This window comes from Dreissena polymorpha, chromosome 8 (genome assembly GCF_020536995.1).
Source record: "Dreissena polymorpha isolate Duluth1 chromosome 8, UMN_Dpol_1.0, whole genome shotgun sequence".
Lineage (NCBI taxonomy): Eukaryota > Metazoa > Mollusca > Bivalvia > Myida > Dreissenidae > Dreissena > Dreissena polymorpha.
The window spans coordinates 53,529,349-53,541,367 of record NC_068362.1 but is presented as its reverse complement, the minus strand read 5'-3'; the positions used below and the strand labels follow the sequence as shown (position 1 = coordinate 53,541,367).

The 12,019-nt window shown below is 36.4% G+C and overlaps 1 protein-coding gene across 1 annotated transcript; it reads right to left on the bottom strand.

Annotated features, from left to right (window-relative positions):
• Nucleotides 1–206: 206 nt before the first annotated feature.
• LOC127841936 (S-adenosylmethionine mitochondrial carrier protein-like) lies at nt 207–9,770 on the bottom strand. Its single transcript, XM_052371081.1, has 9 exons — nt 9,397–9,770; nt 8,269–8,425; nt 7,665–7,768; nt 6,006–6,110; nt 3,018–3,110; nt 2,682–2,751; nt 1,215–1,279; nt 775–848; nt 207–363 (listed from the first exon to the last, which is right to left on the bottom strand). The coding sequence occupies exons 1-9, from the start codon at nt 9,430–9,432 to the stop codon at nt 231–233; spliced, it is 837 nt and encodes a 278-aa protein (XP_052227041.1). The 5' UTR covers nt 9,433–9,770; the 3' UTR covers nt 207–230.
• Between the last annotated feature and the right edge of the window lie 2,249 nt (nt 9,771–12,019).

The window sequence follows — 12,019 nt, the reverse complement described above, 5'->3', positions numbered from 1 at the left end:
AAAAGCAGATAGTGTCGTCCCTGATAAGCCTGTGCAGACTGCACAGTCTAATCTGGGCCTACACTTTACACACATGCATTAAACCCCCTTTTCACAGGGCACAGCTCATATATTTATATAAAGCATGCTACTTTGCACTCGTCACTTTTTATCACATTCATCCCTCACAATTTCTCCAATATGGGTATCCAGAACAAACAAGGTAGTACAAATTTCTAAACATTTATTCATCAAGTCACTGCAATATTCTCCCTATAATACACAGAGTTATTGATGGTTTTACGGGCCTTGTCAAAGACTCCCAGGAATATGGCGCCCCCTATAGAGATCCACATCATCCGAGGTAACACTCCACTAAATAATCTGAAACAAAAAACAGGTCACATGGCAAGGATTTACAAAATATAAAAGGCGCATTTGTAAATCTGGCTCCACAAGTCTATTCAACCTGCGATCAAATGATTCCAGTTTAATCACTGGGTTCATAGCTGGTAAAAATATTCCAGTGAACGATGATGACTTTTTGCATGCCCTCGTCATATTTTTTAACAGGCATAAAAGTCGTGTATGGAACGTTGGACCTGTTATATCAGATAACCTCAACTGAATGCCAATGGCTTAAAGGTTGGTTGCTGTTTCAAACGTTTACTTGATTGTTGCCTGTAAACGTATTCAAGCTTTTATGTCTTTAATATAATGCAAAAGTTGTTTTTGAAATAATTCACAGTGTATCTATCAGGCAAATTATTCCATCTTTAAACATTACACAAATACCCTTTAACTCCTTTCTCCCTGTAAATGAGCTGTAGTGCTACATGTATGTGTCCCTTTGAGAGATGGCTGCCTTTCTGAAAAATAAAACGCGTGGACAACTTTTAAACATTGCAGTACATTTGTAAGAGCTATTCAACTTTAAGTAAGGTACTGACATTGAAAGAGAAGGACAAGAAATTGTGTTGTCATCAAACATAATCTGGTGAATATAAATATGTGGATGAAGATAAATTTGAAACGCAATACATGTATTTTTTTTAAGATTATATATATTATATACACCAATTGAAATGCTGACAGTTTTTAGGAAAAAAGACAATACTTATGTATTTTTTAACAAAGAAAAAAAGAACAATTAAATGACTAAATGCAAAAAATGATAGATAACTGTAAGGAAAGATTGTTCTATGATTCTCTTCTACTGCAATAATTTCATTTACCTCTGCCAGCATAATCCTAGTTTTGGCCACATCCAGTGGTGTGGTTATGCCTGCTGCGCAGCAACCTGAACACAACAACATGATAAATAGAACACAGCAACCTGATAAATAGAACACAGCAACCTGATAAATAGAACATAGAAACCTGATAAATAGAACAGTGACCTGATAAATAGAACACAGCAACCTGATAAATAGAACATAGAAGTCTGGTAAATAGAACACAGTGACCTAATAAGTAGAACACAGCAACCTGATGAATAGAACATAGCAACCTGATTAATTGAACACAGACACCCAATAAATAGAACATAGCAACCTGATAAATACAACACAGTGACCTGATAAATAGAACACAGCAACCTGATTAGAACATAGCAACCTGATAAATAGAACATAACAGCCTAATAAATAGAATGCAGCAACCTGTTAAATAGAACATAACAGCCTGATAAATAGAACACAGCAACCTGATATATAGAACACAGTGACCTGATTTATAGAACACAGTGAACTGATAAATAGAACACAGCAACCTGATGAACAGAACACAGCAACTTGATAAATAGAAAATAGAATGCAGCAACCTGATCAATAGAACAAAACAACCTGATAAATAGAAAGCAGAAACATGATAAATAGAACGCAGCAACCTGATAAATAGAACAAAGCAACCTGATAAATAGAACACAGCAACCTGATAAATGGGGAACAACAACCTGATAAATAGAAAACAACAACCAGATAAATAAAAAACAGCAACCTGATAAATAGAACAGAGCGACCTGATAAATAGAACAGAGTGACCTGATAAACATAACACAACAACCTGATAAACAGAATGCAGATCTGAAAACCTGGCAACCAGAAAAACAACTCAACATGACTTTCTCTATGTTCTGGATGTGTTCAAACGGTTATTTTTGCAGACTTAAATAGTCCTCCAGCTAGGATTTGAAAATGACAGGGGGGACTATTTTGTCAAAAGGGCACTTTGGATGCGCAGTATTTTGTCAAAAGGGCACTTTCGAGCATGTGGGTTTATCTGGGATGCTCCCTGTTGCATATTAATTTATATGTTATTCATAATTGTTAGAATATATTATTCCCATAATTATTAACCCATTCAAATAAAATAAATACACTGAGGAATAAAGAAATTACAATGTAATAAGAGATTTATAAATTATCATGTAAAAAAAATATATAAAAGGGCTGGGCCATTGATATTATAAACAACAAATATTGTTACCTCAAATTTTTAATTAAATGTTAAGTTATGTCAAAGTGTTTTTTCCAATAAACATTGTCTACAAATTATTTAACAGAATATATGAAATTATAATTTCATTGAAAAGATATAATGCTACAATATTTTTAACAGTAATTGACAGCATTTGTTCAATTTTAAGTCACTGAAGGGACATTCCAATGAACTTGAATTCACCCAACAACTATGTGTACTACCTGCAATGGCTCCACAGATTGCAGATTGCCAGGGCTCCACTGGCTTGCCTTGAAACTGTGTACAGCATTGCTAAGGAAACCAAACAAGCAAGATTGATTACTAATAATTGCAAGCAACACATTGTTAAATTAAAATAATTTCAAAATAGCCATCGATGTCGGTATTAATAAAACTTTGTGAAGATGAAATGTTTGTAATAAAATGGCATAAAATATCTTTGTACCTATACATATACATGTATTTGCATACAGATGTTTTATCACATTAGTACATGTAAGTGACTTGGTATGCAATCCACAGCTTTCCTTGACGCTGTCTCATATCACAGAGCTTACCTTGAGGTACTCCCAGAGTGGATACTGAAGGAATGAGAATGGGATCTCTCTTATCACAGTGCTGAGATAACCTCGGTACAGACCACTCCAACCCTGCAAAGCAATATAAACAAGGGCTGTTTGTAGAAAATGCATGCCCCCCATATTAGCTGTCAGTTGTAGTGGCAGCCATTGTGTGAATACATTTTTGTCACTGTGACCTTGACCTTTTAGCTAGTGACTTAAAAATCAATAGGGGTCATCTGCCAGTAATGATCAATGTACCTATGAAGTTTCATGATCCTAGGCCTAATTATTCTTGAGTTATCATCAGGAAACCATTTTACTGTTTCCAGTCACTGTGACCTATGACCTAGTGACCTGAAAATCAATAGGGGTCATCTGCGAGTCATGATCAATGTACCTATGAAGTTTCATGATCCTAGGCGTAAGAATTCTTGAGTTATCATCCGGAAACCATTTTACTGTTTCGAGTCACTGTGACCTTGACCTTTGACCTAGTGACCTGACAATCAATAGGGGTCATCTGCCAGTCATGATCAATGTACCTATGAAGTTTCATGACACTGGGTGTAAGCATTCTTGAGTTATCATCCGGAAACCATTTTACTATTTCGAGTAACTGTGACCTGGACCTTTGACCTAATGACCTGAAAATCAATAGGGTCATCTGCCAGTCATGATCAATGTACCTATGAAGTTTCATGATCCTAGGCCTAAACGTTCTTGAGTTATCGGCCGGAAACCATCTGGTGGACGGACGTACCGACATGTGCAAAACAATATACCCCCTCTTCTTCAAAGGGGGGCATAATAAATGAGATGAAATAGTAAGTGATCAACAATTGGATACATGATCGCTAGAGATTTGTAGCAAACATGACTTACATCTGTTCATCGCTTTTTCACCTATGTTCGATGGCAAATAGTTCAGGATCAAATTCATATGTGGGCTTGAAAAAATGTCTTACACATCTGAAATCCATTGTGATGACATATTTGAAATTTCAATTATATCGCTTAAGAAAATGAGCAAGGACCGAGCCTAAAAATTATGACAAAACCATCATGTGACTCAAATAACCCCATCCCTGTGGGCAAATAATCATTCATGAAGCCACATTTCAAAGGCTTAATATTGTGTTGAATGTTTACCTACATGTACATTACAAAGAACTTGGGCTAAAAATGTCTTGCATGGACATACTGAGTATAATGACGAATATGGGGTAGGGTAAAGATAAAGCCAAAATTACTCAACAGAAACTCTTTAGAAACACAAGACATTAAGAAAATCATGTTCTTCTATTAAACTATTATGCTTCCATGTGAAGAGTATTACAACTGGAGCTTTGTCACAGACTTGACGAATACCCCCACATGCCGCATTGAAACATAATATTTTGCATGTCGTCTTCACAAAAAACAGCGGACACCATGCTCAATTTTTAAAACGCACTAAGTGACCCCTTGACCTAGTTTTTGACCCAGAAAGGATCATGTTCTATCTTGGCCTTAAGATCATCTCCATAAAACTTCTGACCAAGTTTGGTGAAGATCGGATGTAAACTACTTGAATTAAAGAGCGGACACCCATGCTGTATGTTAAAAAACGCACTAAGTGACCCCGTGACCTAGTTTTAGGCCCAGAATGGCCCATGTTCAAACTTGTCCTAGAGATCATTTAGATAAAACTTGTGACCAAGTTTGGTGAGGATTGGATGAAAACAACTTGAATTAGAGAGCGGACAACATGGTGAGGTTTAAAACGCACTAAGATACCCCGTGACCTAGTTTTTGACCCGGCATGACCCATATTCAAACTTGACCTCCACATCATCTAGATACAACTTCTGACCAAGTTTGGTGAAGATTGGATGAAAACTACTTGAATTAGAGAGCGGATAACATTGTGATGTTTAAAACGTGTTTAAATGTTTAGTGACCCCGTGACCTTGTTTTTGACCCGGCATGACCCATATTCAAACTTGCCCTAGACATTATCAAGATACATCTTCTGACCAATTTGAGTAAAGATTGGATAAAAACTACTTGAATTAGAGAGCGGACAATATGGTGAGGTTTAAAACACACTTAGTGACCCCGTGACCTAGTTTTTGACCCGGCATGGCCCATGTTCGAACTTGACCTACATATCATCTAGTTACAACTTCTGACCAAGTGTGGTGAAGATCGGATTTAAACTACTTGAAATAGAGAGCGGACACCATGCTCAATGTGTATAACGTACTAAGTGACCCTGTGACCTAGTTTTTGATCAGGCATGGCCCATGTTCGAACTTGGCCTTCAGATCTTCTAGATAATACTTCTGATCAAGTTTGGTGAAGATCGGATGAAAACTACTTAAATAAGAGAGGACACCATGCTGAATGTTAAAAAACGCACTAAGTGACCTAGTTTTTGACCCGGCAAAGCCCATGTTCGAACTTGGCCTTAAGATCATCTAGATACAACTTCTGACCAAGTTTGGTGAAGATCGGATGAAAACTACTTGAATTAGAGAGCGGACAAAATGCTGAATGTTTGAAACGCACTAAGTGACCCCATGACCAAGTTTTTGACCCGGCAAGGCCCATGTTTGAACTTGGCCATAAGATCATCTAGATACAACTTCTGACCAAGTTTGGTGAATATCGGATGAAAACTACTTGAATTAGAGAGCGGACAACATGCTGAATGTTTAAAATGCACTAAGTGACCCTGTGACCTAGTTTTTGACCTGACAAGGCCCATGTTCGAACTTGGCCTAGACATCATGTAGATACAACTTCTGACCAAGTTTGGTGAAGATCGGATGAAAACTACTTGAATTAGAGAGCGGACACTTAATACGGACCGACAGACCGACCGACCGACAAGTTCACTCTTATATACCCCCTAAACTTCGTTTGTGCGGGTATAATTATGTCAGTAAATATTATACTTCAATTTAAGGAGTTTACAAATTCTATTAGTAAATATTCTACCTCCATTTGAAGAGTTTGCTTAAAGACCTTCAGGGAAGACAACTGTGTGTTGGCCTGTGCCCTCTGTTTCACAACCTCAACAGGCACTCGTATACTGCACGCTGCCTGATGGGAAATTGAAGATGAATATTGGAAAAATGCTTGTTTGCCAAATAAAATCTTCACCAAACATTGTATTGTGGTTATAAGCTGGAGAACAAAAACAAAAATATATGTTTCTGATTTTCCACTCTTTAAAGGCCGTTGGCTAATAGCAAACAGCCTAAAAACTTATGCTAGTTGATGTTAAAGTCCTAAGGTGATAATGTTCTTAATGCATGTGTGTAAAGTGTCGTCCTAGATAAACCTGTGCAGTTTGCACAGGCTACTGGGGACAACACTTTAAAGGGGCCTTTTCACGTTTTGATAAATTGACAAAATAAATAAAAAAAGTTTCAGATTCACAAATTTTTGTTGTAGTAATGATATTTGTGAGGAAACAGTAATACTGAACATTTACCATGCTATATAATATCCATTATGTGCATCTTGTGACTATTTAAAAACCTGAAAATTATAAAGCGTTGCAACCCGAAACAATTGAATAATTTGGAGAGTTCTGTTGCTGTCGTTATCTTTAGTGATACTACGAGGATTGCTTATATAAAGTATAAAATACAATTCGCATGGTATGAGCACTGATGGCCGAGTGGTCTCAGCGGAAGACTTTTTACTCCAGGGTTCCAGGGGTTAGTGGTTCGAGCCCCGTTGAAGGTTACTTTTTTTTCTTTCTTTAATCTTATTCTTGATTTTTTACTAAAGCTTTTTAACCAATGTTTACATTTATCAACAAGAGCTGTCACCATAGGATGACTTATGCCCCCTATAAACGGTTGATAGGAGTTATGAGCTTTTTACGAAACCTAAACGCAGATTTTGAAATCTAGACGCAGACCTTAAGTTCAAGGTCAAGGTCACAGGGGTCAAAATTTGTGTGCGTTTGTAAAGGCCTTGTCCATATACACATGCATGCCAAATATTAAATAGCTATCTGAAGCGACATAGACGTAATGAGACACCATGCTAAATCCTTGAAATGCACTAAGTGACCCTCTGACCTAGTTTTTGACCAGGCATGACCCATATTCGAATTTGACCTAGATATTGTCTTGATACAACTTCTGACCAAGTTTGGTAAAGATCAGATGAAAACTACTCCAATAAGAGAGCGGACACCATGCTAAATCCTTGAAATGCACTAAGTGACCCCGTGACCTTGTTTTTGACCCGGCATGATCCATATTCGAACTTGACCTAGATATTGTCTAGATTAAACTTCTGACCAAGTTTGGTACAGATCGGATGAAAACTATTTGAATTAGAGAGCGAACACGAAAAGTGTGACAGACTGACAGACAGACTGACTGATGGACAGTGCGTAAACTATATACACCCTTTTCTTCGAAAGGGGGCATAATAAAAAGCATTTAATGACAAACTTTAACACTTGAAAAAATCAGTGAAAAGGCCCCTTTAAGCCTAAAACTGGATTTTCCTACAGAGAAGACTCTTTAAACAAAAAATTCCTTAAAACCCAAAAGTGTCAACCCTGATAAGCCTATGCACATGAGATAAGCCCAGTTTTCCAGGAAAGCAGCTAATTTTCTTAATGTTTCTTACCACTTCCCCCATGGAGGCAGCTAACATGTGCACATACGGTCCAGACTTGGAATTGTTTCTTGCGGCATATTTCACCCCTTCGTATGTCAGGAAGAACACCGCAGCTGCAGCAATACACAGAATACATGATATACATGTAGTAAACTTATAAATGAGTCACCTCATGCAAAACTGGGTCTTAAGCCATATGCAGTCAGCGTTACTAAGCACCATACCAGCCTGTACATTTGTCCAGTCTGATCAGTGTTAATTCGTAGCAGACAAGGACACTCTTGACCAGACTGCGCGAATGGGCAGGCTGGTCTAGAACCACGCTGGCAGCATATGGCATAAGACCCATTTTTGCATGACATTGCTCAAAATGTTAAGTACAATTTAATAGATCTAAACAATGGTCTTAAATATTAAATACTAACAGTATTTTGAACAAAACTACTGATAGGGGTCGTAAATAAATTTACTTCAATGAAAACATGTTTTTATTTTTATCTATGGTAATCTAGAAATTCATTTAAATAAAAAAAAACAGTTTTGAATTGTTGTCACAATATAAAAACAGGATTTAACCTTAATTATTAAAGCATACAGTCATACTATCACTCACCAGTAGGGGCTGAACCCAGGGCAACTGACCCAATACCCGAGTAGATCCCTGAGAAACCCCCGGCCTTCCAGAAACCATGGGCACTCTGCAGGCGAGTTTTCACAGTGTCCAAAGGGAACAACGCCAGATCAACTGACATGCCCGCCATACCACCAGCCTTGAAAGTCATCAAATTTATAAATAAAATAAAAGTAATCGAGCCTTGCAAGTGTGTCGTGTCGTCCCAGATTATCCTGTGTGGTCTGCACCTTAACCCTTTGCATGCTGGGTAATTTGTCATCTGCTAAAATGGTGTCTGCTGAATTTCTAAAATTAGCATTTTCTTCGATTTTTTTCAAAGAATACTATCAGAATAGCAAACAGTTTGGATCCAAATGAGACGCCACATTTTGTGGCGTCTCATCTGCATCCAAACTGTTTGCAAAGGCCTTCAAAATTTGGTTTCAGCACTGTACGGGTTAACCTTATTTTATCAAATCAAATCATGTATTTAATTTTGTTTTACCCCTTTAAATTCAGTCAAATAAAACAATTATGCAAATGAAAATATGTCAGAGTGTTAAATATGATTTTCTAAATATAATGTGCTAGCTGAATTTTTTTCAAACCCATTTATTTAAGCTCGATTGCATAACAAACCTAAGCTTATATGAAACGCTCTTGAGTCCGTTTTCCTTGGTGTCTATGGGCGGATCTAAAGAACGCTCCCACAGTGGGGATCAAACCCGTGACCTCCAGATCGCTAGGTGGACACCATATCCACTACACCACGGTGATCTAGCTGCATATTTAATAAGAACCAACACATTGACTGAAATAATTTGATGTAATAAAGCTCATAAAGTGTGTCTTTCAAAAATCAATGACAGTAATTGCTAATAAGCACATGGCTGACCAATGAATTTCTTGATGATTGCATATCTCTCGTTCTGACAGGACTAATCACGTATGACATGACCGTACATGGCAGGGCGCACACAGAAAAAAGAACTGAATTTCACTTAATATGTTCACATACAAGGCAAGAAGAGACATAAACGCTAGCATATGACACTTTGACACATAATATATGTATATAACATAATCAATTACCTTCCCCACATTAACAACATGTACTGTGCAACTTACCAGTAAAGCTGAGGAAAAGTAGCCCTTTTCTGCCATTTAACAGTCGAGTGATATGCGCCCAACTTTGCTTACATTTATGTCCACAGACCACACAATGACACTAATCTTCAATGGAAGCGACAATGTAAAACATCCGAATATTACAATATCCGAATGTAGTGCAGGTAATGTAAACACATTTGTATTTGAATGTAAAGCACATATACAAGTATGCCAATTCTTGTTTCCGTATATATAAAAATAAATGAAATCTTAAGCAAACATTCAACTATTTTGTTAGCGTAAATAAACCGTTTACTTGCTTACACAACTTAAGTTCATAAAATGTGACTTGTTCATGTGGTTGTGACTTTGACGAATGCCATTGTGTTGCAGGGCCGACAACTCTAACTAAAACAGGTTAAAACCAACCATTATGTGTGTGATGACTAATGCAACTGTTAACATGTACATATCATGTACACTATTGACTATTTTTTGTTGGTTTCCAATTGTTTAAACTTTATTTTCACAAAACAAAAATGCTAATTGCTGTTTTGACAAATTAAACCAAATTCATTGTGAACATAAACTAATCTTCAATTTTTATACAAATAATAAGAGCATTAATTATTCAAATAATAAGAGCATTAATTTAAGGGAGCTGTGCATCCAAGCCATTCTTCAATGACACAATGTTACTGAAATGCTTTTAGAACTTTAAAGTATCATCTATTTTATTGGTTTTACTGAATGTGTGAGTGCATTTTTATCGATTGCAGCTGAATTCTCCTATATGGCAATCAAACACAGTATATGCGAATGTTGGTTTACCCCTGATTGCACCAGGGACACTTTCCACTCAATGGATTTTTTTTCATTTAAAGGAAGTCCATTCTTAACAAAAAATCCAGTTAAGCCAGGAAAGCCTTGTCCCTGTGTAGCCTGGTTGCATTATAAAGGCTAATCTAACACTTTTTTGCACATGCATTTAGTACTGTGTTGCCAGAGCGTGGGGGAATTGTTACAGCAAAATACCAAACAAGCTTTTAGCTCTTACTCACTGAAGCTAATCAGACAAATCTGTAAAAAAAAATCAACAAGTTGGTTTGTTTGTCTTCTTTTATTACAAATTATTTTACATAACATTGCAAAAATCTACTCGATTGTTCAAGTAGAAAATCATACACCTCAGTAATACATATGTACACATAGATTTGGGTGAACACTCAATGCTTATACAAAACATAACACTTTACAAATACACCCATAGCACTTCACTTTTGATAACAACTGTTTGTCAACCATACAAATATAGAGTATTTACAGACACATTGAAACAAGTCAAAAATCAAAATAAATTTATTTTCATTACTCCGCCTTCTATTATATAACCAAAATTAATATTGAAAGCACCTAAACCCCTATTATCCAAACCCTAAATATCCATCTCCATATTTAACCACAATAATAATTCTAGGATATATACCGTACCATTGGATGTAAATATAGAAAGACCACCACAATAGCTAATGGCTATAATATTTCAATTTATCCCTTTCAGAAAAAGATCCTTAGATTGTTCAATACATATATAAGAACAATAATGTTAAATTTCAGTTAGTGAACATTGATTACCTGTCACAAATCTCTAGACCAAACCACAAAGTAGATCAACTATGGATTCACATTATCAATATATGTGTAGTGTTCTGTGAAAATTGGCAAAATGCATGTGCGTAAAGTGTCAGCCCAGATTAGCCTGTGCAGTTCGCACAGGCCTATCAGGGACGGCACTTTCCTCTGTAATAGTATTTTGTTCTAAGGAGTCCCTTTTTACCGAAAATCTAGTTTAAGCGTAAAGTGTCGTCCCTGATAAGCCTGTGCGGACAGCACATGCTAATCTGGGAAGACACTTTACGCACATGCATAAAGCCCCGTTTTCTCAGAGAACAAGAAACATATAAACATTACAATGTAAATCGCAATGGCTCCCCTTGAATTTAATCAATCACAATATTGTAAAGGTCAAAAGCCTGCATATCAAAACTATATGGTTGGAGTTGAAAATTAAATAAACATTGAAGACAATCAGAGATGTATTCACTAGTTAATACATGGTACCTTTAAGGGACCTTTTCACAGATTTTGGCATTTATTCAAGTTTGTCATTAAACCAAAGAAATGTTAACATTGGAACTATATAACTCCTGTTAAAAAAGAATTACATTAATGAAAGAAAAAAAAAATCCTCAACTGGGTTTGAACCACTGACCCTTTGTAAAATTTTAGCGCTATAACCACTCGGCCATCCGTGCTCAGACTAAGCGAAACGTATTTTGTACATTATATAAGCAATCCTCATAATGTCACAAAATATAACAATAACTCTTTATATTATTCAATCGTTTCACGTTTGTAACTCTTATAATTTTCAGGCTTTTAAATAGCCAAGAGATGCATAAAATGGACATTTTAAAGCATGGTAAATGTTCAGTATTACTGTTTCCTCGCAAATATCTTAATTACAATGAAAATTTGCAAATCTGAAACAATTTTGTTCAATGTTGTCAATTTACCAAAACATGAAAAGGCCCCTTTAATGATTTCTGTACAGGGATTCTAGTGCATTTTAAGGTCTGAG

What these genes read in the sequence shown, in the direction of transcription:
- LOC127841936 (XM_052371081.1), bottom strand. Translation starts at nt 9,432, where the DNA reads ATGGCAGAAAAGGGCTACTTTTCCTCAGCTTTACTG. An exon ending in CTGCCTCCATGGGGGAAGTG is followed by an intron (nt 6,111 to 7,664) that starts GTAAGAAACATT and finishes ATTTCCCATCAG; the next exon opens with GCAGCGTGCAGTATACGAGT. An exon ending in AGCAAACTCTTCAAATGGAG is followed by an intron (nt 3,111 to 6,005) that starts GTAGAATATTTA and finishes ATTGCTTTGCAG; the next exon opens with GGTTGGAGTGGTCTGTACCG.